The 25,496-nt window shown below is 34.0% G+C and overlaps 4 protein-coding genes across 7 annotated transcripts in view; 1 reads left to right on the forward strand and 3 right to left on the reverse strand.

The window, feature by feature from the left end:
• The window catches only part of LOC125815767 (uncharacterized), a 162,375-nt gene that overhangs the window by 51,157 nt on the left and 85,722 nt on the right, over nt 1-25,496 (reverse strand). The gene's annotated exons all lie outside the window — the stretch shown is intronic.
• LOC125815758 (vacuolar-sorting receptor 3-like) lies at nt 198-7,140 on the forward strand. Its single transcript, XM_049495308.1, has 12 exons — nt 198-748; nt 1,417-2,109; nt 2,192-2,280; nt 2,362-2,431; nt 2,505-2,588; nt 2,669-2,745; nt 2,854-2,935; nt 5,369-5,451; nt 5,550-5,616; nt 5,751-5,879; nt 5,968-6,077; nt 6,775-7,140. The coding sequence occupies exons 1-12, from the start codon at nt 439-441 to the stop codon at nt 6,871-6,873; spliced, it is 1,893 nt and encodes a 630-aa protein (XP_049351265.1). The 5' UTR covers nt 198-438; the 3' UTR covers nt 6,874-7,140.
• Nucleotides 8,275-9,634, reverse strand: LOC125815056 (transcription factor bHLH84-like). Its single transcript, XM_049494457.1, has 5 exons — nt 9,128-9,634; nt 8,784-9,047; nt 8,641-8,706; nt 8,496-8,561; nt 8,275-8,376 (listed from the first exon to the last, which is right to left on the reverse strand). The coding sequence occupies exons 1-5, from the start codon at nt 9,632-9,634 to the stop codon at nt 8,275-8,277; spliced, it is 1,005 nt and encodes a 334-aa protein (XP_049350414.1).
• On the reverse strand, nt 16,988-24,363 carry LOC125815770 (uncharacterized). 4 transcript variants are annotated; one of them, XM_049495322.1, is made up of 9 exons: nt 24,164-24,363; nt 23,663-23,743; nt 22,797-22,917; nt 22,593-22,693; nt 21,831-21,902; nt 19,053-19,316; nt 18,833-18,941; nt 17,985-18,171; nt 16,988-17,389 (listed from the first exon to the last, which is right to left on the reverse strand). In XM_049495322.1, exons 1-9 carry the CDS (start codon nt 24,185-24,187, stop codon nt 17,308-17,310), a joined length of 1,041 nt encoding a protein of 346 aa, XP_049351279.1. In that variant the 5' UTR covers nt 24,188-24,363; the 3' UTR covers nt 16,988-17,307. The 4 variants fall into 4 exon arrangements, with proteins under 4 accessions (XP_049351279.1, XP_049351277.1, XP_049351278.1 ...); XM_049495320.1 differs by having other exon boundaries at nt 17,985-18,174; XM_049495321.1 differs by having other exon boundaries at nt 18,833-18,944.

The following is a 25,496-nucleotide window of genomic DNA, read 5'->3' on the forward strand; positions in this document are numbered from 1 at the left end:
AAAACTGACAGTTTGTTTACGTGGAATAAGTTGGTTGGTTGAGCTTCGTCATAACATGGGATCTATAAAGAAGTAAGTACCATTTATCACGTGAGTATTGGGGATGCCTAAAGATGGTTTAACAATCATTTTCCAATTTGCATTAAATTTCTAATTCTGAGATAATCAAATTCTATTAGTTTGCTAAACAAATAAGTAATGAATGAAATCTAATTTTTTAAACTAGAATTAGATAAAAACCTTATCTTAAGTCTAAAATATTCCCAAAAAGACTAAAAATTAAGCGTAAATTGGCATTCACTCAGATTTACCATCACACTCAACACAAAAGACTCACAAAAACAAAACAAGAAAGAAACCCAGAAGTTTCCTCCATTAACGAGTACGGTTCAAGATTTTCCCTTTTACCCTCCTTCCATTTCTTGGATTTTCAAGAAAATGGGGGTTTCTAAAACTTCAAAAGCTACAATCTTTCTAGGGTTTCTTTGGCTGAACCTATTCCAATCAGTAGTGGGTCGTTTTGTGGTAGAGAAGAACAGCTTAAGGGTCGTTTCACCTGATGTTATTAAAGGCACTTACGATAGTGCAATTGGTAACTTTGGGATTCCACAATATGGAGGTAGTATTCCTGGGACTGTGGTTTATCCAAAGGAAAATCGGAAGGGTTGTCGAAATTTTGAGGATTCTGGGACTTCTTTTAAGTCTAAGTCTGGTGCTATGCCCACTTTTGTTCTCGTCGATCGCGGAGGTATGTAGTAGATGCTCGTTTTTGGCTCAGCTTACCTAGCTAGCTCTTTGTAGATTTTTTATTTTTTTTATCAATTTTACATAATTTATTGTGTGTTCGATTGAAATGGTAGTGAATGGATATTAAGGATTCATATAGTCGACCTGGCTTGTTTGATTATGAGGCATAGTTGTATTTATTGACTTGGTCCTTGTCTTTATTGTTGTTGGTTTGGGGAATTTTTTTATTGTCATTTTTTTTGGATTGTATCAGTAGTTTTTGCTAATAAAGGTAATGATACTTAAAGTTGATAGCTTAATTCTTGTAGTCCTATTGATTTTCTTACTGTTTCTAGGTGGCATATCATTTGTAGTGCTTCTTTAGTATTTCCTAACAGTGGCTGATAAATTTGGATGCAGTTTTTAGTTGGACTGGATTACATAGGCTTACCCTTATAGTTGATTTTGAATCCCTCAACACTTTTCAAGTCAAACTTTCGTTCTCTTTTTAATTTAATTTTACAATTTGGAGGTGTAATTTGGATCCCAAAAGGAGTCGATAGTTAACTGATACTTTGAGAAGTAATCGAGGATTGAAAAAGAAAGTGGACGTAATCATTTGTAGTTAGAAAGAGGTCATTTGTAAAATTATCAAAAGTTATGGTGAGTTACCATTTTTCTTGTTGGCAGATTGCTTTTTCGCTCTGAAGGTCTGGAATGCACAAAATGCGGGCGCTGCGGCAGTTCTAGTTGCTGATGATGTCGACGAAAGATTGATAACCATGGACTCACCTGAAGCAGATGGTTCTTCTGCAAAATACATTGAGAACATAACAATACCATCTGCCCTCATTGAAAAAAGCTTTGCAGAGAAGTTGAAGAAAGTTGTCAATGCAGGGGAAATGGTTAATGTGAATCTTGATTGGAGAGAAGCTGTGCCCCACCCAGATGATCGTGTGGAGTATGAGCTCTGGACAAGTAGCAATGATGAATGTGGCTTCAAGTGTGACATGTTGATGAAATATGTCAAAGATTTCAAGGGTGCAGCACAAATTCTCGAGAAAGGTGGATATACTCAATTCACACCGCATTATATTACCTGGTATTGCCCTCAGGCATTCACTGTAAGCAAGCAGTGCAAGTCTCAATGTATCAACCATGGAAGATATTGTGCTCCTGATCCTGAACAAGATTTCAGCTCTGGATATGAAGGGAAGGACGTTGTTGTTGAGAACTTGAGGCAGTTGTGTGTTTTTAAAGTGGCCAATGAGACAAATAAGCCATGGGTGTGGTGGGATTATGTGACTGATTTTCAGATTCGGTGTCCCATGAAGGAGAAAAAGTATAACAAGGAATGTGCTGATACTGTTATCAAGTCTTTAGGTATTAAATGCTTCCCCTCAACGCCCTTCAATTATCATAAGTGAACAGATAACAGATTAATGTCAATATTTCCTATCTGCAGGTCTTGATTCAAGAAAGATTGAGAAGTGTATGGGAGACCCTAATGCTGATGAGGACAACCCTGTTCTGAAAGAAGAGCAGGATGCCCAAGCAAGTTTCTTTATCTTTCCTTAAAAGTTTAAAACAATTTAACTGTGTGCAAACACTTAGAAAAGTACAATTCCTATGCAGATTGGTAAAGGAACAAGAGGAGACGTCACCATATTACCTACTCTTGTTGTGAACAATCGACAATATCGAGGTTAGTGCACACACTTACTTCTGTCTTCAACTGAGAACCTTTATTCTTTCTTTCTTAATGCTTGTTCTTTCAGGGAAATTGGAGAATGGTGCTGTTTTAAAGGCTATTTGTGCTGGTTTTGAGGAGACTACTGAGCCTGCAGTTTGTTTGAGCGATGGTGAGTGCACATGATTCTTAAAGCTAAATATCAACTAGATGTTTAGTTACAACATATAATAGTTCTTTCTTTTATAACAGATGTGGAGACAAATGAATGCCTGGATAATAATGGTGGCTGCTGGCAAGACAAGGCTGCTAATATCACTGCCTGCAAGGTTCTTGCATTGAATTGTGGAATTTTTACAACAGTTTCTGTATCAAATCTTTTAACGTTCCCTGTTTTCTGTCTCTCTTTTCTATGAACTCTTAATTTGTATGAGCAGGACACATTTCGTGGTAGAGTGTGTGAATGTCCTGTGGTTGATGGTGTTCAGTTCAAAGGAGATGGTTATAGCTCTTGTACCGGTAAACTAACATCTTTGCTCCATCTATTCATTTTGAAATGATGGTTATGCTAATTATGGATCATCCAAGTGCTTTAAATTCAAGAGTAGCAAATACTAAAATTGTAAAACTGTATGTTATTAGATCAGAAAAACAAATAGGTAAATATTATAAGAATATTCTTTTTTGTGCATGCAAGAGTATATTGGTTTGTCTTTTTTCTTATTTATAAAATCAAATCCAAGTAATGTCTTAGCAAACCTTCCGTCAATAATGATTATAGTATTCATCAGTTAGCAGAAGTCTGGGTTGATTACCAAGCTAGTATCGAGGTGTACTTGATGTTTCCCAAGTAAATGCTTCTATTATTTGGCTCTCTTTGATAGATTGTCTAGGGCCAGCAGAGTTTGTTGAGGACTGCTCCCTCTCTAACTATTGTAGACCTGTTGGTGTGAAATACATCATTTTTATCTCAAGAGGCTGGATCAGGTTGTCTTTGTATTTATCCTTTTGGACTCCTCAGGCAAAGGTGGATGGAGATGGTGGTGTGACCCGGGCAAAAGCTAAAATGAAGTACAACTTAGATGCACATAAATTTCGTTAGAAGCAAACTTCACATATTTGTTATGAAAAATGACTCTGGGTATTAACAAGATGGTTGAAACTAACCCAGTTTTGGGGGTGACTTTAAACTAGGAAAGCATGCAAAAATAATACCAAAAATCTTCCCAAAAGAAATAAGGAAAAGTTTCCAAATATAGAACCACAACACACCCACTTTTGGACGTGACTTTTCAGCCCAAATTGGGCGTGCTCCTAAACAGCCTCTTTGGGCTTTAATTTGCTGCCACATGGGCGTGCATGGCAGCCCATTTTTGGGCAGAATTTCAGTCCCTTTGTGGGCTTGATTTTCAGCTCTTTATATACTACTCCCTCCGTTCACTTTTACTTGTCACTTATTCCTAAATAAATTTTCATTTTTACTTGTCACTTTTGACATATCAAGAAAAAACAATATTTTTTTTTCATGTTTTACCCTTATCATTAAATACTTATTTCCAAATCATTTTCCAAGACATCATTTAATAGGGGATAGTTTGGTAAAATACCTATATCATTAATTATTTTCTTAATGAGTGTGCTCAAACTGTGACAAGTAAAAATGAACGGAGGGAGTATTAAAGAAATGAAGATGCCTAGTTGAGTTGAGTTGTATTGTTTGTCATCAAAGGGTATCATGTAGAAGGTAGTAGAACACATCATGCTGGATTTATTTTCTGAAAAGTATGATCTAAAAAGTCTAGCTCTCAGGGTTGAATACATCTCATATCTGATTCTTATCCGTCTGATATCCTTTATGATACTCTATTACTTGAGAAACATGTCTTAATGTTGCTTCTTTCCTCGGTCTTTTTTACTCCCTCTGTCCTAGTTTATAGACTTACTTTCCTTTTTTGTCCGTCCCAAAAACAACAACAACAACAACATACCCAGTGAAATCCCACTAGGTGGGGTCTGGGGAGGGTAGAGTGTACGCAGACCTTGCCACTACCTCGTGGAGGTAGAGAGGCTGTTTCCGAAAGACCCTCAGCTCAAGTACATCAAATCCAAGTAAAAGGCGAGGAAAACAGTGTATAAAACATACCATCCAATAAGAGAGATAGTATATAATCAACAAAGGAGACAGTAACATCAATAGAACAATGAGAGAAGTGAAACGCAGTAAACAACATAAGGCTATAGGTATCACAGACAAGAACTACAAGTGCAAGGCTAGGACTACTACACACGCTAACAACCCATACCCTCGCAAGGAAAGACAACACGCTAGCCCTACCAACCTTCAACCTTAATACGCGACCTCCACTCCTTCCTATCTAGAGTCATGTCTTCGGTAATGTGAAGCTGAGCCAAGTCCTGTCTAATCACCTCTCCCCAATACTTCTTAGGCCTACCTCTACCCCTCCGCGTACCCTCTACAATCAGCCCCTCACACCTCCTCACTGAGGCGTCTTCGCACCGTCTCTTCCCATGTCCAAACCATCTCAGTCTCGCTTCCCTCAGCTTGTCCACCACAGAGGCCACTCCCACCTTCTCCCGGATAACTTCATTCCTAATCTTATCACTCCTAGTGTGCCCACACATCCATCTCAACATCCTCATCTCCGCAACCTGCATTTTCTGAAAATAACACATTTTTATATTAAGTAATAATTTAACTTTAAAATGTCTATTTTGCTCTTAATGAAATGATTTATAGCCACACAAATTTCTAGCATTCATTTTAGACCACAAGTTTTAAAAGTCTTCCTTCCTTTCTTAAACTCCGTGCCGAGGCAAAGTACCTCACATAAAATGGGACGGAGAGAGTATTTCTTTTTATTTTTCATACACAATTTTGCTGTCTCTTGTTATTATGTTTAGACTTCAATAATCTAATTCCACTATCTTCAGCAAGTGGACGTGGGCGATGCAAACTCAACAATGGAGGCTGTTGGCATGTCATTCGAGATGGTCACACTTTCTCTGCTTGTGTGGTTAGTTAATCATCTCTTGTAACTTCACTTTCTTATATTTATCTCCACATCCCATTTTCAAATTGGATCAGATTTGAATGCTGAGCATGTTCTAACAGGATAACGAGGAGGGCAAGTGCTCATGTCCTCCAGGGTTTAAAGGTGATGGTGTTAAAAGCTGTGAAGGTAAGTGGTTTTTCTTGATCATGATGAAGTTATTGTATTAGGGGATAAGATATTATAACATGTAGAGCTTCTTTTCTATTATTGGTACTGCAACTTTAACCTCTATCATTGTGTATTGTGTTTCCACTTCATAGATATTGATGAATGCAGAGAAAAGAAAGCATGTCAATGCCCTGAATGCAGCTGCAAAAATACGTGGGGCAGTTATGAGTGCAGTTGCAGTGGGGAACTACTGTACATCAGAGACCATGATACCTGCATAAGTAAGTTCATATAGTCCAGACTTCATTCAGAAATGTGCATAATTTTTAATCCACAGTAAGAATTGGTCATGACAACTTTCATTTTTAGGCAAGAGAGCTAGGGAAGTCAAATCGGCATGGGCTGCTGTTTGGGCTATTTTGATTGGATTGGCTATGGCTGGTGGTGGCGCATATCTTGTGTACAAGTACAGATTAAGGGTAAGTTTAGAAATCATTGGGACTTATATTGTTGATTATTAATAGTAATTCTTTTAGAGTATTTGACTTTTCTCCATGAAAATCTTGGTAAAGCTGGTAAACAATCTTCTACATTATTTTCTGAAGTTTTTATTTGTTAGTGTTGACTGATCAGAGCATTCTCAGTAGTTACTATAGGTAGGTAGTTTGCTCATATTAAATGGGTTACCCCATATCCGAGAATTATCCATCCTTTATTTTTCTTCAACCGGTTTTGGGAAAGAGCATTATTTGTTAGTGTTGACTGATCAGAGCATTCTCTACTTAGTATTAGAATAAGAAATTTAAAAAGATATCTTTGTTGGTGGGAGGTAGCAGTTATTCCATGGAATTAGTTGGTGTGTGCAAGTTGGCCCGGACACCATGGTTATCCTAAAAAAGAAATCCAAAAAAGGAATAAAAGAAAATTACTATGTATCTGTATTTATCTTCTCTTGTTGTTCCATTATTTGTTGGATAAAAGAAGGGATAAGCTGAAGATAATTGTTTATCTTTGTCGACATATACATTTATGATGATACTTGGTTAATTAATCATTTCCTTAATTTATTACTAATGCTGGAAGACAGAAATACAAAACTTGACAATACGCTTGTTTCTGGACATTGCTTGTCTGTTTGGATACACACTTATATCTCCTTTGCTATTACCTCCTCAGTCATACATGGATTCAGAGATCAGGGCTATTATGGCACAATATATGCCGCTGGACAGCCAAAGCGAAGTCCAAAATCACGTCAACGAGGATCATGCTTGAAATAGATATCGTCATGCCACCAGATATCCAAAATGAAGTCCAAATGTTGCCAAGCAGATGGAAAATATCGTCTGAGAATTTGGATGAAGTGGCAGATTCAATTGCCTTCTGTTTCTGATAAAGAAACTGAAGGTAAATTCTTACGTCTGTTATATACAGTGGATAATAAAGACAGCATAGGATTGTTTCTTTCTTTTAATTTATCTTCTATTCCCCCTCATTTTATGTATCGTTGAGGGTCTTGTAATGTTGTAGGCATCAGTTTAGGGTCAGGATAAAGAGTTTGTGGTGTAGGATTTGCAGCTGTATCGCCATAAATTTAAGTTGGTGCATGCAATCGTGTAAAATCGCCTCTCCTTTTTGTCACTTCTCACGAGTGCTTCTGTTGTATTAAAGAGTTGTCACGCTATTAGTAGCTGTGTGATATGTGAAGCAGGGTTACACTAGAACATGAAAATTTTGGCGAATGAATATTACTGTTGTTAGACCCCATTTCAGTTTCGTTTAGAGTATCCTAGATCTAACGAAGTTGTGTTCACAATCTGATATCTGATTGATTAACAGTTGTTTTTCTCGACTTGTTTTGGGATTCTGCATTTACCTTTCTCAATTTGTTTCCTTTAACTGTGTAAAGCTAATAGCAACTGTCTAGTTGGAGCTGCAAAATGAACTCCATTTAAAGGAGAACTATTTTGGGCTGCTTACTAGCAAGTGCTTTTTTGTTTTGTTTTGGAAAGTTGGATTTTATATAGCTTTTAAGCAAGGATCATCTTTCTACCAGAAGAAAAAGAAAGTTTCTAAAGGGGAAAAGAAAAAATAGGTTACAATGTTCATTTTTTGGGTAGAAATAACATCTACTTTTCAGACATGCTTCTGAAAAATAGTTGCTATCATGGAGTTTAAAATCTCACTTGGAATTCTCGGACAATATTTAGCAGTTGCACTTGTGGAAATGACTATTTTTCAATTACAGAGACTGAAAACTTTACACCTATCTTTTGTACAATCTAAAGAAACTAGCCCATGAAAGAGTATTAACATCATAATATTCATATGGTTTCATTCTCAATGTATGTATGTAACTTGTCTTCCTTGTGATCAACATCATGAGAAAATGCTAAACAAATAGGAAAAATAAAAACATTAAAAAACCTCTCATCATGTTTCCGTAGAGAGGAACTTATTACACTTTAAAATGTTTGATGATCAGTAGAATGATTAGTTGATAATGGATAACACGACAGACAAAGTGTTTTTAGTTTTAAAGTGTTAATTATTAACTAGACAATTATACAAATGGCAATAAATAATTTGTCATCTTGTACGTGTATGATAATGCTCTCAATTAATCCACTGCAATTAACCTGCATGCCTTGAGCTGAATTCATCAATCTTCCAAATTTATGATTTTGGATTTGGAATTCCAATCTTCAGATCAAGCCCAATGTCCATTCCATTGTATGCTATGGGAGAATACATCCATAGATCATCAGAGCTCAACAGCTACAAAAAGCATACAATAGTTAGCGGTGAATTCAGAGTCAGTAGGTTCATAATGAATTTGATCTGGTTATCCGTATAGGTACATTTAACACTTGTTGTGAAGAGAAAATATGAGTTACCTTGATTTGAAGTTGCAAAAATTTGACATACTGGACAGCCTCTTCAAGCATGGTGCTAATATCAACCTATCATAAAAACTCTTGCTAATCAGATTCCAATTTAAACACACAACACATCATTACTTGATGCAGTTTCATTATATACCTTTGTTCCGTTAGGGACGAGACTCTGCAAGATCCTCAATCTCTCGTTAATTCTCTCTCTTCTCTTCTGTAATAATAATAAGGGCTTATTAGAGACCAACATTTAGACGAATTTGGATAACAATGCAGATGATAGATAATTACCCTTGCATACAGACTCTGGGGATCTGTTGCTGAGCCTCTGTTGGCTCTGGATTTTCCATTGGGCAAAGAAACTCCTTTTGAGTTGTTATCGCTCGAAGCTAATCCATATAAATCATAACTAGAAACATTAGATTCATCTTCTGAACAGCAACTAAATGAGCTCTGCCTGTGAAGCACATTATTATTGTTATTGTTTCCAGTCTCCTCATCATCAGCAACACTACTCTTCATGTTCTTCTTTGGTTTTACGCTTCTCTTGTTCTTCTGGACATATATAAGATGGATGATCAATTATAAGTAAAAAAAAACAATTAATCAGATATTTGAGTTCAGATGACACTCACATGATCAACAGGCGATCGTGATCTTTTTTTAGAGCTTTCTGATTGTTGCATTTGATCATATTCTCTTCCTAGCTGCAAGCTTTTTCCATGAAGAACAGATTCAGACATAATGTTTTCACCTGATTCAATGCTGTCATTGCTCACTTGTTTGTTTAAAAATTCAACTGCATCCGCTTCGATTAAAATGTTAGTTGGAGGCAAATGACTACTCTGTTCCATTGTCATTGAAGTATTGTTATTTCTCAATAACATTGGTTGAAAATTATTAGTACTAGTTGAGAAATGGTAGATGCTACTATTAGTATCTTGAGAAGAAAAAATTGAAACTTCACTAGTTCCTCCAATGTTTGATTCATGATTTGTCCAAAAAATTGGAAGTCCACTACTAGGTAGTTGTTCATTTGGACATGTACCAAATAACTGTGCCATGAAATTCGCCTCCTCCGTAGAACATGTTCCACTTAAGGAGCTCCATTCACCTTCAGACATGGCTACCACAGGTTCCATTTTAATTTTTCTGATTATACAGGGAGATGCTCCAGGTTATATATTTCTAAATTATTAGGGATAGAGGCTTATACTTGAACGTTTAGGTATATATATATATAAGTAAGAATAAAGAATATTCCTTCATATAACAAAAAACAAATATAGGAATGTGACAGTGGATATATTGACTTTGTTTGGTACTCACTGTATTTCAATATTTTAGGACTTGGTAAGCCCAACTCTTTTGAACTAGCAATCATTTGTTAAGAATGGGCCAACTATAACTAATTAGACAGGAGAAATTGGTAAAAATAGCCATTTTCAAACCGCTAATTCCGTGTTTCAAAATTATATTAGTGTCTAGTCGCACCGTAATTTGCTTTCTTGGTGACTCGAATCCATAATTTTAGGATTGGAGGTGAACATTTACGGGAGAAATTCCAAAAAAACTAGTTACTAGAGTTTGAACATTTATCAGTTTAAACTCCATGTTTCGTTCATGGACTTTGAAACTCAAGCAAATAAACTTAGATTATGAAAATTTGAACTTGATGAATCGTTCATAGAGTTTGAAACTCCAACCCCAGCACATTGCATTTGAGAGTTCTACTTGTCAAAGCATGAAACTCCGGTACCATGTGCTGGAGTTGTTCCGTATTTTAGCTAGGGGTGTTTCTGTTCAGATGTTATTTCCGTCTTAAAAAATAATTATGTGAGCTAACAATAAAATGATTAATGAACCCTTGGGAGGCCTTAAACAACAAGAATTTGAACTCCAATTATAAATAAGTGTAAGAGAATATGATTGAAACTTAAATCATATAGTATTTGATAAAAGGATAAAATGTTATTATCAAGAGCAATTAAGTTAGGTAAAGATAGAATTAAGTGAGATATCATTTGGTGAAATAGATACTGCAGAGAATCATATCTGGCAATCTATAGAACGTGCGGGGTCTTTTATTCATAATAAAATATTAATGAAAATGACAACATCCTCAAATAAAACATAGATCGTGATGGGTGACGACATTTAAACTATTTGCTGCTTCACATAAAGTCTTCAACCTTAATTACCACACGTCCCCAAGTTAGAATTTGAAGTCTATGAGTTCTAAATTTTAATCTTTTGAAATTACTAAGTTTAGCCGAATTCATGGCCAACACTCTAGTTCCGATCTTGTCTCTTCTTGTATTTTGTATTTTGCATTTTTATCTAATATTCGTAATTTTCTAAAGCTAAAAATATTTTGGACATTTTTAAAAATTTGGAACTTTCACTTTTTTTAATTAGAAAGGAAGAGGTCAAGCCCACCTTTCACATACGCGTAACTGGACCTGCTTTTTACATAACTAAATTGGCTTGAGATAGTACTGAGAGAATCTTAGCATTCATTTGATTGATAAATGCAAAAAAATCACCCAATTAAAACTCCATGAGTGAACGCAAAGAAGCAAAACAAGACAAAGCAGTAACAATATATTTGTAACTTGTAAGACACAAGTATTTGTTTAAACTGAAGGGAAAACAAGAAATAAAGACTCATTAAAAAATGAAAGTATTGATTTTTTCATCTTCAAAACTCAACTTAATTAAATTAAGGTGAATTTTTTTTTACATATATCGCTCTAGAAGGTAAAAGTCATCTCTCACACAAAGTGAAAGGTAACTTTTGACTTTCTAGAGTAATCAAGATTTTATAATATGAAATTATCTAGTAGATCTTATTAATAGTCTCTTATTTAAAAAAATATTGGCCTATTGAGACTTTAGATTTTCTGAATATAGACAAATAAAAACATATCTCAACCCAGTTAATCTGAGATAATGCAAATCACATAAAAAAATATATCTGGTATTGGACAAAATTAAAGCATATATACTTTTTTGCTTAACCTCAGTTATAGGAAAAAAGCAAAAACTTTGCATAGAGTGTTTACACAAATTTGATAAATATATGACACATATCTTCTACACATACATTTTTTTTTTATTAGATTAAATAGTTAATTTATACACATAATTACCTTAATTTACAATTTTAATCCTAATAGATTAAAAGTTCCAAGATAACTATTTCCCTTCATCATTCTAAATTGTGCTTGATATTTTTCACATATTGTTTGCTTGGGTGAAATGCAGCAAAGGGTCTTGGAATAACATTAGGAGTATAATTCACATATAAAATTATTCAAATAAGACTAATCTTGTTGGAACAGATTACTTGAAGTTATAATATACACTATATAGTTTAATGGATTTAATTAGAAGCAGAGAGGAACATTGTTGGTTATGGACTGACCTAATTCCTTGTCTGCTTACGTAACTAGTTATATTTGTGAATTATTTATATGAAAAATAGCTGTCTAGAGCCACTTAAAACGATAAATACTAGTCGTGTATATAATTTTTAGCAAAAGCACATATAATCGGATTATGACATCTTCACAAAAATGTGAGAACAGTTTAATAACATTATTGGTTTTCAATTTATCAAATTTTAATAACGATAAAAAGAAATTACTCAATACATATGTTTGTGACAAATAATAAATATTATATGTTAAAATAATTAAGATACACGCAAGTGATATATTTGTGAATGTAACAACTTATAGCAACCAACAACGGTCAATGGTTCATTACTTTATTATCTTTCGATTATTTTTTTTATATCTTTCGATTTAACCCAAAGATTCCGGCGGTGTTAACGCTTCAACACGCGTCGAACTACCAGTAAAATACGGACTTCTTCCACCATTTTTGAACAATATTTATGAATCAAATTTAATTTATGTGCACTATTAGTCCAAGAAAATCTTATACCAACAGGTAGTTTGGTTGGTGGGATAAAAATTTAAAATAATCTTGAAATGAAATAATATTTATTATCAAATATAAAATAAAATAATCATATGGTTTGTCTCAAAAATATTATATTATCTCGTCAATCAAACAACCCTTTAAGATATATTTAGTGTGGAGGAAAATAAGTCTTGATCTAAATTATTGAAAAATTAATATATCTTTTCTCAAGAAAAACAACTTTCATAACTGAGAAAAATGATTTTCATAAATAAAAGTAAAGAATATAAGTTCTACAAAAAGCATATGTATTAATTGTGTTTAACCATTTTCGAATGCACTTCATTTTCACCTTGTTCATATTGCTCCTATCACAGGCGTATCTAGGAGGGGGTCACCAGGTTCACGTGAACCCATGCATGTTCCCTTCCGAAATCATATATAATAGTGTTATATTTTTTTAAAAAATATTTAAATATAGATGCGTGAACCCACACTCGAAGTATCATATATTATCGTGCGATGATGATTGGATGCACCTCTCTAATTGAGGTTAGAAATATGAATATTTTATCTGTCTTGTTTTATTTTCCAATCTAAAATTGGGCAACACCTCTCTTAGTGGCTTGGATAGATAAAAAAAATAATTTGGACCTATAATTTTAAAACTTTAATGGCTTTCAGTGATAAGAACCTAAATGTCAAATCGATCAAATTTATATCTTAGATTCACCTTTTCGTAATAGTGCACCTATTATTTTAAAATTTTGAACATGCCTGTGCGCCGGTCTCACTATCCCTGTCCCCTACCCCTCACAGTAATATATTGGCTTACTATATAATTACTATTTTCACATGCAATAATATTTTTGCTGAAGTGTCCAGAAAAAAAAACAGTTTATTTTCTTAGGAAAAAAGATCTTCATATCAGATACATCTTTAGTGTAATTTAACTGGATATAATTGGTAATAATTAATTATTTTATATTTCAAATTATCTTTTTCTACTTGTTATGAAAATATACATGTGTTCAGTGTTATAGTAAAAAAAAATAATTATGTTAGTGCCAAAGAATTCAAACTCTAAATGAATATTGCAGATATAAAGATTTTTAGAAGACTGACGCGTGCCGGCCATTGCACGACGTACTTAAATATTCCTTTCACATCCAATGATCATAGTAAATAAAAAAACCATGCACAATACATTTAAAAACGAGTTGCAATTTCCCATTTTCTATTTATATATTTCAATTAATAATCGAAAGTCCGCCCACAACACGAGTTTAGCAGATTAATTAATATTTTTTATGGATTTTTTAGATTAAGAGAGAGGATATTAAGAAAAAAATAAGAGTTGTATCTGAGAGTTACATCTTTATTAATCTTTTATTAAGATGATATTTCTTCCCTCTGAACCAACTAGTTTAGACTTATAGTTGATTTAACGTAAATATAGAACGATGAATAATTTTCTACCTTAATCAACTTGGAAGGAACGTATATTGACCTATTTTTATTCTTGAAAAATTAATTTCACCTAAGTTATAAACACTAGAAACAAATGCGCTATTTTAATAATATTAGTAAAAGCGGATTTCCAATTATCATAAAGTATGATAAATAAATAAATAAAAACTATCATTAAAATTATTTCATCTTGTGAGGACATAATCTCGAAAAAAGCAGAACTATATATTTTTCTCTATATTAAACATAAAACAAATTCAGTTTGAGTGGCGGCCTGCACGTCTGCAAATTTGTCCATGGTTTTGTTTTGTTCTATAAGCCTAAATCATTATTTTTCTTTTGAAAAAAAAATAGTTCCCTAAAATAAAGCATAATATATTATTTTATTTTATTTTATTTTATTGGGGGTGCCCAATCATTGTAAACTATAATAAATTGCTAGTACAGTTGTACAATTTATATTACTAATATTTCTTTTGGAAAATAATATCTATAAAATACGATATTGATTTAAAATAATGTAAAGTGAACATCAATTAATTTGAAAAAATATACATCAGTACTGCTGTTGGAAAAATATTAGTAAAACACAATTTTGATAATTTCAAAGTGGCCTTCAGATTTGGAGTACTCTCTTTTCGTATTTGGCTCATTGAACCGAATCAAAGGTTCCAAAACGTCAGTATTATACTCCAAATCAAAGCAAACATTTAGCCTTATATCTACCGTTTTAGAAAATTATAATTTGCATGACTATTCGCCTGATTTGTATAAATTCAAAATTTGTATAATTCAGTTTCTAATTGTATAAATCCAGATTTTTGTATATGCTTACCTTAGCTATTATATACGATTTATGAAAAATTCATAATAAATTATCTTGTTTGTATATTGAAAAACAAAATATACAAACGGAGTTCTGAAAAATTCTTAAATGTATAAATAGAAACTTGTATATACTTACCCTATTTGTATATTAACAAGCGAAATATACAAATAGAAATATACAAACTGCAGCCTCCATAGCAAACAAAATTATAAAGTAATGGAGCGCAAAGTCTTATTATATCTATTATATTTGTTATTTCTGAAATTTTCTCATATATATCTACATATAGATAGAGAGAAATTAATCAACTTGCATGAACAAACTTAAAATAATTGTATTTATTAAACTAGGAGTATGATTTATTTTTTTATAATTGAGAATACGAAAGCCTTAGTCGCTGGAAGAACATTCTGTTGGAAGATAAGATGCCAATATAATTTTAAAATTAAATTTAAATCAAACCATTACCAGTTCAATTTACCACACTCCACAATCATTTTTTATTTTATTTTAAAGAAAAAGAGTATTTATTGTATATAATTTTTCACGACAAATATCTATTAAGTACGTACACACTCCTTGAAAAAGGGTAACTCCTCCGCGATAGGAACACCGCGGCGGAGCATAACACTATTTTGAATTTTCATATGATCAATCTTTTATGTTTTAACTCTGTTTAATGTAAATTTGGGCTCCGACACTAATGAAAATCATTAAAAGTAGACGAACAATAAAAACAAATAACCTATCATCTCAAAACTTATTGAAAAATCGAGTACTATACTTTTCAAAGATGTTAGATCAAGGTTGGTGAGAGGAGGATGTTGAGAAGTACTTTAATTAAACTTTTATTCATGCTTTAATTATATATATAATAATAAGATATATATATCCTTATAATGATTTGAGTTCTTTGAGACACATATTTTCATTGGTCTTAACGAATATAGAACTCAAAGACAACATAAGATTTTGCTACATATAAGGGTCGTTCGTGTCTCATGAGACGAGGCTAACCTAAATTTTTCTACTTGCCTTATGTCCCCATTACCTTTTGAGAGGGTGGGTACCTACTTATATATAATCCATTGAAATAATCTTTCATTTTTATTCTGGGTAGATAGCCTCGAATAATTTAAATTTACATCATGTAAAACTTATTAAAACAAAACAATATTTCTTTTCAAGATTGTTTTTATTCATAAAGCTCAAACTCAAAATCTTTAATTAATACCGACTACTCTACCACTTGATTGCGTTTGAAAGCTAGACTTCTTAAATATAGATACATCTTATTTTAATTAAACATTGAGATTGGTGTGGTTTGAGAGATGGAGAATTGTCAAATTGCGGCGACACGTTGAAACAATATATGTATTTAATCTAATTGTAACGACGCGTTTTCTCATGCATTATATTAGTAAATATAGTATGTCTAATTGCTCTAACTGTTAAATTGTAATTACCCCATGATTTGATATAAATATATGTCAATTAACCGTATTAGTAATGCTTTTTTACAATAAATTCGGTGAAAATCATTTTCCTCTCCAATTTTGCTATAAAAACATTGAAATAAATAATTGCATGTTAGAATACAAGTGTTGAAGGTAAGAACAAATTGTTGATAAGTTTTGTACAAAAATACTTTTTTAAAACGAATGGAATATTCGTGAATCGATTAATAATATAATAAGAGCTTATTTTTGCAAGATCTTTAATCTGAAGACTTGAAAAGTAAATGAATTAATGTCGCAATCCATTTTCATCTTTTGCCAAATCCTATCGAAAAGAATCTGGCAATTCATCAGGTCTTACGGCGTAAATCCTTAGATCATCATAACTTGCTGTTAAAGCATGTTTTTGTAACTGAAATCGACTAGCGCGGTTACAGAGAGGCATTAATGGAATATAGTTAGAAGTTGAACAAGAAACAAGAATAATACAGGAGTAAAATTCATCATCGATGCAAGTACTATGAATTTCTTTTCTCAACCGTTAAAAATAACATGCATGTAGACTTGCATAAAAAAGTGATTTTCTGGGATGGGAATGTTCCTTTTAACGTGAGAGTCGAGGATATCTCTACATACGGTTTCCAAATATCAGAACTTTTCCTGACATATTAAAACCAGTAACATGATAGAAATGAGATTCGTGAGGAGGCAAACGGATCTCAGGCTTGCATATCCTTGTTAAATCAAATTCTTCATATTGATCACATGATTTCACCAATTTCAAAGTCTAATCGATTACAAAAACAATGTGACAAGGTGATATTATTTCATTTAAGCATGTTACTCTATTTAAATTCCAAAAAGAAGTAACTAAAAAAACCAAACAAGAAAAAGAAATGGGAGGAGAGAGAGAGAAGGTTATCGATGAGGTACATGGGAGCTGGGGAGGTATCTCTATAAATCACAGGTTACCAAGAACTTTGTGTTCCACCCAAAACAGTGACATGATGACAACAAAGACTGAGCACGTACAAACAGCAGAAGAATAAGCAACTCTGTCGATCCTGTTGATAAATGATGTATAGCCGTAACTCAGGCCACCAAAGACTTTATGGCCATAAACTTACCACTATTCATTATCAGGCAACTCCTCATCCAGACCACTCTGAGCAATTCTATAGTACAGGATACCCATGGTTGCCATGCAAGCCCTGCACATAAGAAAGGAGAGAATTTTCATGTCCACCAAAAACTGAACCTAACAATAATACTAATGTCAACAATAAATATAACACATAAACAGCCTTTACATAGACATCTGAAAACTAGTTTTGTCCTGAATGTACAAGTAATCTTAGGCTGTCAGCTAGCAAACTTCCTTCTTCCAGGAGGGTTTTCCTATTTATTTATTTTTTCTTCTTTTTATTTGCACTTTTCTACTGAAATTGGGTATATGAAGCAGATATTTTGGGTCAAGTATCTATGTTTATTACTTGCAGTCTTCACATAAGTAGTCAAAGGGGCAGGCGGAAATTTTCAGTACTGCTAATGTTTGTCCTGATGCAAAATCAACAGAACAAAAGGACATGTGACATATCAATCTGAACAAGTTCAAAACAATGGCTAAGACAAAATTAAGCATGGTTTCAAGATCTCTTAGTCTTCAAAGTACCATTTATCAAGCCTTCTTCCTTAAACTATTTTATATTTAAATTATGTACTATAAAGACACAGAATTCAACATAATCAATTTGATCAAGAAAGAAGCAATAGAATGGGGAACCCAAGAATCAGAATTAGCATTACATGATTGCGATAATGAGGAGGAGTTTTCTTGGATCCATTCTTGAAGATTTATGATGGCGCTGACGACCTTCGGTGACTTCATCAGCATTTGATGCATCTTTTCGTGGTGGTGCAGTTACTGGTAGAGTTGGTAAGGAACTCGACCAAAAAGGGAGCAATGATCTCATAAACTTATGGCGAAATGAACCTGCTGATAAAAGGCATTAGTTTGACAGCGACGACTACACCAGTTGGGTCTATACGAATCTTATATATCTAATCCATCATCTCATTCTCTAAAGCTAACAATTTTCTAAATCTCATGCTTACTCTGTGACATTAACATACAAATCTATATCTAAATTAAAGATTCCTGACAAACACCAGAATTAATGTAATGCACCACAATGACTAAACATAATTCCTAAGTAGTCAATATCACTTATATGGATAATGTTCTTTGTTAAGAACGTATGGACTAGGTCTTTTCAAACTACTTTACTCCATGTGATTTAGGTTCAACTGATCCCCTTTTAACATAATTCAATCAAATTGTGGCACAGACCAATCTACAAAAGGAACTCTTACTGTGTTCCCTCCTTTGACAAGAAAACTCCAAGAAATACAGAGAACAAATGCTAGTTAATCATACTTCCTACTTTTCAGAAAAGTCCCAATGGTTTCAAAATGAGACCGATAAATACAGTTTCAGAATACCAAGTGGCAAAATCATCCAAGAAAAATAAAAGCAACAATAAGGGCATTGAAAAAAGTATTAGTGGCAAATTGCAATGAACTTTTTCTTTCATTTGACTCATGGGAGCTCAGCTAGGAAAGATATACACATTATTAAAAGGAAGAGAGCTCACCCCTCTTCGTGTACTTTTTCCGCTTTCCATCCTCATCATCAGCAAAGTATGATACTTCAGAGTTTTGCCTTTCTACTTGCACTGTGTTCTTTCGTGTGGTGGCTCCAGGCTGCTAGGAGTGTCATCATGAATAAGGTTCAAATAAACCCAACAACACAAAAAATCAAAATATGCAGTACATACTACGGCTCTTGCAACAATGAAAAAACAAGTTGCTTACACCAGAAGGACTTGTGCTTTTCATGAAATTGCTCTCGTGATTAGACATAGATGAAGGTGCTGAGGTGGAGCCATCTATTTCCACAATGTCAAGGCTCGCGGGTTTGGAAGAACCTGTCGCAATTGCAGCTAATCCTTCAGAATCTTTTCCACCAGCTGAAATATGCTTCAATGGATCAGAAGCAAAAGCAGGTGGAGGACCTCGAGTTTCTGTTCCGGGCAGAGGCACTGGATGGTTTCCAAATAATTTCTTCTCCAGGCCAGTCTGCAAAGCAGCAAAAGGTCAGCATGGCCTTGATTGCCACTGGATTCACAACTGGTTTGTTTGCTACAATGAAATTCGCTCCCCCCCACCCCTGCCCCCAACGAAATTTAAAAAAAAAACACTGACTATTTCAGAAGAAAATCTTATTAGGAACTATAACACCTAACTTGGAAATGAAATAATTCAAGATTATCCCGTAGCTAAGATACCACACAACACAAGAAATTTCATCTAATAAGTTACAGCCAGCTAATGGACATGAAGCTTATGTACGATCCTTACTACAATCATCTTCAGCAGAAGACAGAAGGTTCACATGGTAGCCAATGTATATGATGGCACGTAGATATAAGAGGATATACATTGAATATTCAGAATAAAGCAGTTAGTACTATCTATGGTGATATGTGGAGGGTGTATTCCAGGAAACCACGATAAACTAGAAAGTTCATTTTCCATTATGGTTGAGGTAAATTGATCAGGATGTTTTAATCTAACACTGCGTGAGAAAATGACATGACATATATGGGCTAATCAAATATAGGTCTAAATCTGTCACTTACTTCAACCAATACACTAAACATTATTGTTGGAACCGTCAATCTCACCACTCACCATCCCCCATTATACCAAATGTAACTTACCTCTATGCCAACCAAACATCGACAAAATAAACTAAAGTAGTTCTCCAGAGTAAGATATTTTACATGGAAAACATTTAAAGTCACACAAATGACAAAACACACCGTAAAGCAACGAAATTGTTGAAACTTGAGATATATTATTTCAAAAGAAAAATAAAAGAAGATCGATAATTTAGTTATGACGAGAGGTATGGATGGACAAAGTCAAACAGAAAAGCACAATGAATGCTCAAATTTAATTGTGGCTTCTTTCTCTTCTTTGTTTTTGAGAAGGGGAAAAAAGACTTCATTGCGACTTTTTCATAAGACATTTTTTCTGAACCACTTAAAGATAAATACAGTACATTTCACCAGCAGTGCGGTGCCTGTCTAACCAAAAGTCCACCATGCATTTATTTGTCAACCCTTATTAAGAAAATAACATGCTTCAGAAGATTAAACCTACTTGCAACTGAATACTAGTCTACACAAAATGCCATCAAGCCAACTAACCATAGTCATGATATGGAACTGCTAAAACAAACCTCCACGACCAAAAGGAAAAGTAAACAAAGTAACAAGGAAATTCCAGAGACTGCAGAATACCTTGCCAAAGAAATTCCATAATACAACATATTAAGGGGACACAAGGTGGAGAGTCTTTTTTGGGACTTGTGATTTAGAAGGGAATTTCATGATTGGGAAGTGCCTGAGTTTGTGATTGATTGCCTTACACCATGGGCAGGTCAATCCAGTTGATAAACCACACGTTTGGTGGTGGGTCTTCAGTATCAATGGAGAGTTCTCTGTGAACTCCTATATGAAACTGTTGGTTAGAGAGGAGTAGGTTTTTCCATATAATACGATATGGATACCAAAAGGTGCCGGGGAAGGAGTGTTTCTTTCACTTGGCTAGCCGCTAGAGGGGTGATTTTGATTGCGGGAAATCTTAGAAAGCGAAAGGTTGTTTGCGTCAATTGGTGTTACAAGTTTAAGAAGACTAGTGAGGACGTGGATCATCTTCTTCTCCATGCGGGCTAACCATGAGGTATGGTGGGATATGTTTAGGTGGTTTGACACTATATAGGCAATGCCAAAAACTGTGAAAGAGTTGATGTTCAGCTAGAAGAGCAAAAGGAGGTGAAGACGAAGGGCTTGCAACGTGATTCCACTTGCATTACTGTGGGTTGTTTGGAGAGAGTTAAATAGGAGAGTTTTTAAAGGATTTAAAGTCTATTTTCTCCCAGTTAAGGAGTAGTCCCCGTTCACTTATTTTCTTTGGTGCTCACATAAAGTTCCTTGTTGAATAGATTGGGTGGAGTTTGTAGAGAATCATATCATTTTGTAGATTCTTTACCTTTTGGTTTACCCTTATACGGCATTTTTTGCCATGTTTATAAATGAAAATATATTTACCTGATAAAAAAATAAAAAATAAAAAATAAAAAGGAAACACCCACCGAACTTCTCTTGGTAAAGGAATATAAAATCACAATTTGATTGTTCAATGCCCATCATGTCAGTAAACAATCACCTTAGCTGTCACAACCTAGCAAAAGTGCACTTCAACAAGGAGACAACTAGAAATTCGGAACTTAAGAAGTAACACCAATGGAAAGTGTTTAAGCAGCATAATGAAGGTCTGGATCAAAACCACAGTATTCTACTTTATATTGTTTTCTTCGGCTCAAAGAAGCACATAAACACAAAAAGTGATATACATGCGGCACTACAATCATTTCCAAAAGTATGGCATAGTCAGCACACGAGTTTGAAGTATGAATGTGTCAAGGTGCTATTCTTCATAATCAAGACAAAGCAAGAATATCCCAATAACTAAATAACAAGAAAAAAAAAAGAGGGGGGGGGGGGGGACTGACAACACAATTACCTGCATAATAGCTTCTTTCAACTTTGTATGGAAGCGTGATCCTGAATCTTTAACACTTTTAGGAGGCCATATCTGCATCAACAAAGTATCTCCTGGATATCAATGGTGATTGAGAAATGAATATGGCCAAAACATGCTTAAGCTAGTGTATCAAAGCAAATCAAAGCGCCAGAAAATTTTATGCCAATATGTCCAAAGTGGAACATTTCTAATGATCTCAAAATGGTTATTTCTGAATTCATTTTTTCAATAAAATAATAACTGAGCAATTGCTGATGGTCAATGTTGCAAAATTCAGAACTCGGTAAAAAATAGTCTCTATCTTATAATTCAGGTGATACTACTAAAGCTCTTTCCATAACTGCAGACACTCAATATACAGACAATGCGTTATGCCTTTTAAGTCATCCTAGCAAAAGACTGCACAGCTGAAATTCACACCTTAATCCAGCCATTTTTTTTTCCTTTTTATAACCGAGAAATCCCTGAGGACTAATGGCACACAGTTCAAAACTTAGTAGGTACTGGCCCGCCACTCTACCCTTCTCCACTTAAATATCAGACATTTGTGTGCTGCAGGATTCAGACCCATAACGTGCACCTAATCCACATATCATGTGTCGCAGCGGCCTTACCACTAGACCAAATCCTAAGGGCCCTCAATCCAGCCATTTCATCCAGAGAAGTATCTTGACTATCAATTTCTTATGCACAAGAGCAAAATAAAATAATTGAATAATAATTGTGGAAGGCAGACTGTACCGAAGTTGAACATTCAAGAATAGGACACACATATCCAGCTGGAGCAGTGTGTGGCGGAAAAGATTTTAGATGTGAAACCAAGCAGTTTGTATGTATTGTATCTGCAAAAAGAAACGGCTGGTGTAAAAAATACTATAAGAGAAGTTATCAACTAATTAAGGGAAGGCATTTTATATGTCGCAATGGATTAGCAAGATTACATACGCAAGCAACCCAACCGAGTTATCCCAGCAGCAGTTCCCTCTTCAAGCTCAGACTTACAATAGCAGCATTTTGGAGGCCAATCATACTCTCCATCTATGACCCACTCTGAATAGGCGCGGATCTGAAATTGGGAGTTCTTTAAGGAAACACAAAATGATGAAAGATAGCAAGTGGACCTCATTTGAAGCAAGATCAAAATCAAACAGCTTGACAAGAATGTAATGAAAAATACAAATTGAATAAAAAATGCAGCAAGGTAGATAGTATATCCCATATTCCCAAAAATAATATTAAATTAATCAGGTCTTAGCAAAATTAGTGTACAATACCTGATGGAAAATAAAGTGAACAACAATGCATATATTTCGATCACCATGAACTTTAATAGTGATTCAAGTGAAAACATAAACATCACCAATTACATTAGAAATTCAGAATGACTACTCAATCAGCATAGTAGTATTGGCTTTGATCAAAATCGTCAGTGAGAAGATTGATTGCATTAGCACCTTCTAACACCCTCGAGCTAAGCTCTCAAACAGCTTTTTCATAATATAATTGGTCATTGATGATAAACAAAACATATATCCTATCAAATCAAAAAGATCTTGTGTGTTCCACGGTTCCAGAGTTTCAGTCTACTTTGTTATTAGGACCGAAAATTGAAAAATATGGCTGTTTTATGTATACGAATATCAGTGCAATCATCTGAATAAGGTTCTATCACTCATCTTACTATCAGTTCACTGATAAGTAAAATTCACATGTTGATACAAATGGAAAATACAGATGTAAGCTCAGCACAATTAATTACAAGCAAATGACTTTCAATAAAAGCCAAAAGAAAAATAGCAAAAATACAATACCACGCATATTTGATGCTCCGGAAAGCATATGCATTCTCCACAAACAGCGATTTTGTGCACGAAACAGTATAATTTAGTTGCCTGCAATCCAACACAATTTAGGCTTCAATTAATCATAGGAAACATCACGAGTCAAAGTCCTCAATGGCCATTAAGGATGAATTCTTTAGTAAACAACCCAGCCATACTTGAGAATTTAAAGGTAAAAAATCACGAGATAGAAGTTTAGTTAACTTTCATAGCACAACAAGCTTTTACAGGCCTTCATTAATGAATCTGGAAAATCCACATACAAATTATAAAAATACTACCAGTTGAAATTCAGTAAAATCAGCAATGTACGATTTAAATGGCAATTAAACATCGATCCGATCAAATTGCAATAGAATCACACGTTTATTTTTCATACAATCGGCTTGTAACATTTTCCAAATTACAAATTATTTGATCATCTGAACAAATAACTCATATATCGCACGAGAGAGGGAAAGAGAATAATACCTTCTTACATTTGCAGACCACCATTGCATGGGCCAAAGTAGCAGTAAAATAGACGAGTTTGAGATCGGGGATTCGGTAAACAGCGAATTATTAGGGTTTAGGCTGCGGAGAATTCGAATTCATACATCAATAGCAGAATTCAGAGAGAGAGACTCCAGTGTCTGTAGCGGCAAATGGCAATAACTTCAGATTTATGTTGTTTAAGTTTAGGGGGAGTTTACAGATCCGTTTCGATGTTTGGGAGATGTTGATTGGTTTGATGACGATGGAGCTCGTTACGGGATCTGTGGAGCGTGGGCTCGGTGTTGGGCTTTCTTATGGGTACCAAAACCACTTGTTACGCAAATTATTTTATGGAAAACTTACATAAATATACTATAATAAAAAAATATTTACCATTTATAGCAATAATATTTTTTTCACTTGATCACTTTTAATACATTTATAATACAGTTTTAATACATATTACAAAAAATAATACATTTATCACACATTTTAATACACTTATAATACAATGTGTCAACTTATTACCAAACAAGCAAATATATTTTTTAAAAATAATTATAATACATATATATTACATACATAATTCACTTTTAATACATATTGCATATTTAATATAGTATTGCTATAAATGGTATTAAATTAAAAGTATCGCTAAAATCAGTAATTATTTATTAAAAAACACTCATTCAAGTAACTTTTCCTTATTTTATTTAGACGTGTTGCAAATATTGTGCTAGAATTTCAGATAATATTAGAATTATGAATTTAATATTTATTCGTATACGGATCTTACAAATAAAATTCAAAATTTAATATTTTCTCTTAAGATCATAACTTAATGTAATCTTCTAATTTGGACCCTTATGCCAATAAAACTTTCATTGTTGAAACTGATGCTAGTGGTTATGGAATTGGTGTTGTTCCTATGCAAGAGGGACATCCTATAGCCTTTATTAGCAAAGCATTATCTCAAGACTTGCTGCTATGTCAGTTTATGATAGAGAGTTATTGGCCATTGTCCAAGTTGTTACTAAGTGGTCTCAGTACTTGTTAGGTCTGAGGTTTATTATAAGGACTGATCAAAGAGCTTTGAAGTACCTTATGGAACAAAATTTGCACACAAACTCACGATTATTGTGGTCAACAAAGTTGATGTCATTTGACTTTTATATTGAATACAAAAAAGGAGTTGAGAACAAAGTCGTTGATGCACTGTCGAGAGTTATCGGGGCTGAGTTACTTGCTTTGGTGATTTCCCCACCTAACATTGCTCTCTTTCAAGCTATTGTGGATAGTTGGCACTCAGACCCAGAGCTTACACAGTTGA

The sequence above is a fragment of the Solanum verrucosum genome, unplaced genomic scaffold (genome assembly GCF_900185275.1).
Source record: "Solanum verrucosum unplaced genomic scaffold, falcon-dt-bn FXZP01000261.1, whole genome shotgun sequence".
NCBI classification, from domain to species: Eukaryota; Viridiplantae; Streptophyta; class Magnoliopsida; order Solanales; family Solanaceae; genus Solanum; species Solanum verrucosum.

What these genes read in the sequence shown, in the direction of transcription:
- LOC125815758 (XM_049495308.1), top strand. Translation starts at nt 439, where the DNA reads ATGGGGGTTTCTAAAACTTCAAAAGCTACAATCTTTCTAGGGTTTCTT. An exon ending in TGTTCTCGTCGATCGCGGAG is followed by an intron (nt 749 to 1,416) that starts GTATGTAGTAGA and finishes TCTTGTTGGCAG; the next exon opens with ATTGCTTTTTCGCTCTGAAG. An exon ending in TGTACAAGTACAGATTAAGG is followed by an intron (nt 6,078 to 6,774) that starts GTAAGTTTAGAA and finishes TTACCTCCTCAG; the next exon opens with TCATACATGGATTCAGAGAT.
- LOC125815056 (XM_049494457.1), bottom strand. Translation starts at nt 9,634, where the DNA reads ATGGAACCTGTGGTAGCCATGTCTGAAGGTGAATGGAGCTCCTTAAGT. An exon ending in CACGATCGCCTGTTGATCAT is followed by an intron (nt 9,048 to 9,127) that starts GTGAGTGTCATC and finishes ATATATGTCCAG; the next exon opens with AAGAACAAGAGAAGCGTAAA. An exon ending in CCCAGAGTCTGTATGCAAGG is followed by an intron (nt 8,707 to 8,783) that starts GTAATTATCTAT and finishes TTATTATTACAG; the next exon opens with AAGAGAAGAGAGAGAATTAA.
- LOC125815770 (XM_049495319.1), bottom strand. Translation starts at nt 24,187, where the DNA reads ATGGTGGTCTGCAAATGTAAGAAG. An exon ending in TGGTCTGCAAATGTAAGAAG is followed by an intron (nt 23,744 to 24,163) that starts GTATTATTCTCT and finishes GTTGGATTGCAG; the next exon opens with GCAACTAAATTATACTGTTT. An exon ending in AAAGCACAAGTCCTTCTGGT is followed by an intron (nt 18,945 to 19,052) that starts GTAAGCAACTTG and finishes TGACACTCCTAG; the next exon opens with CAGCCTGGAGCCACCACACG.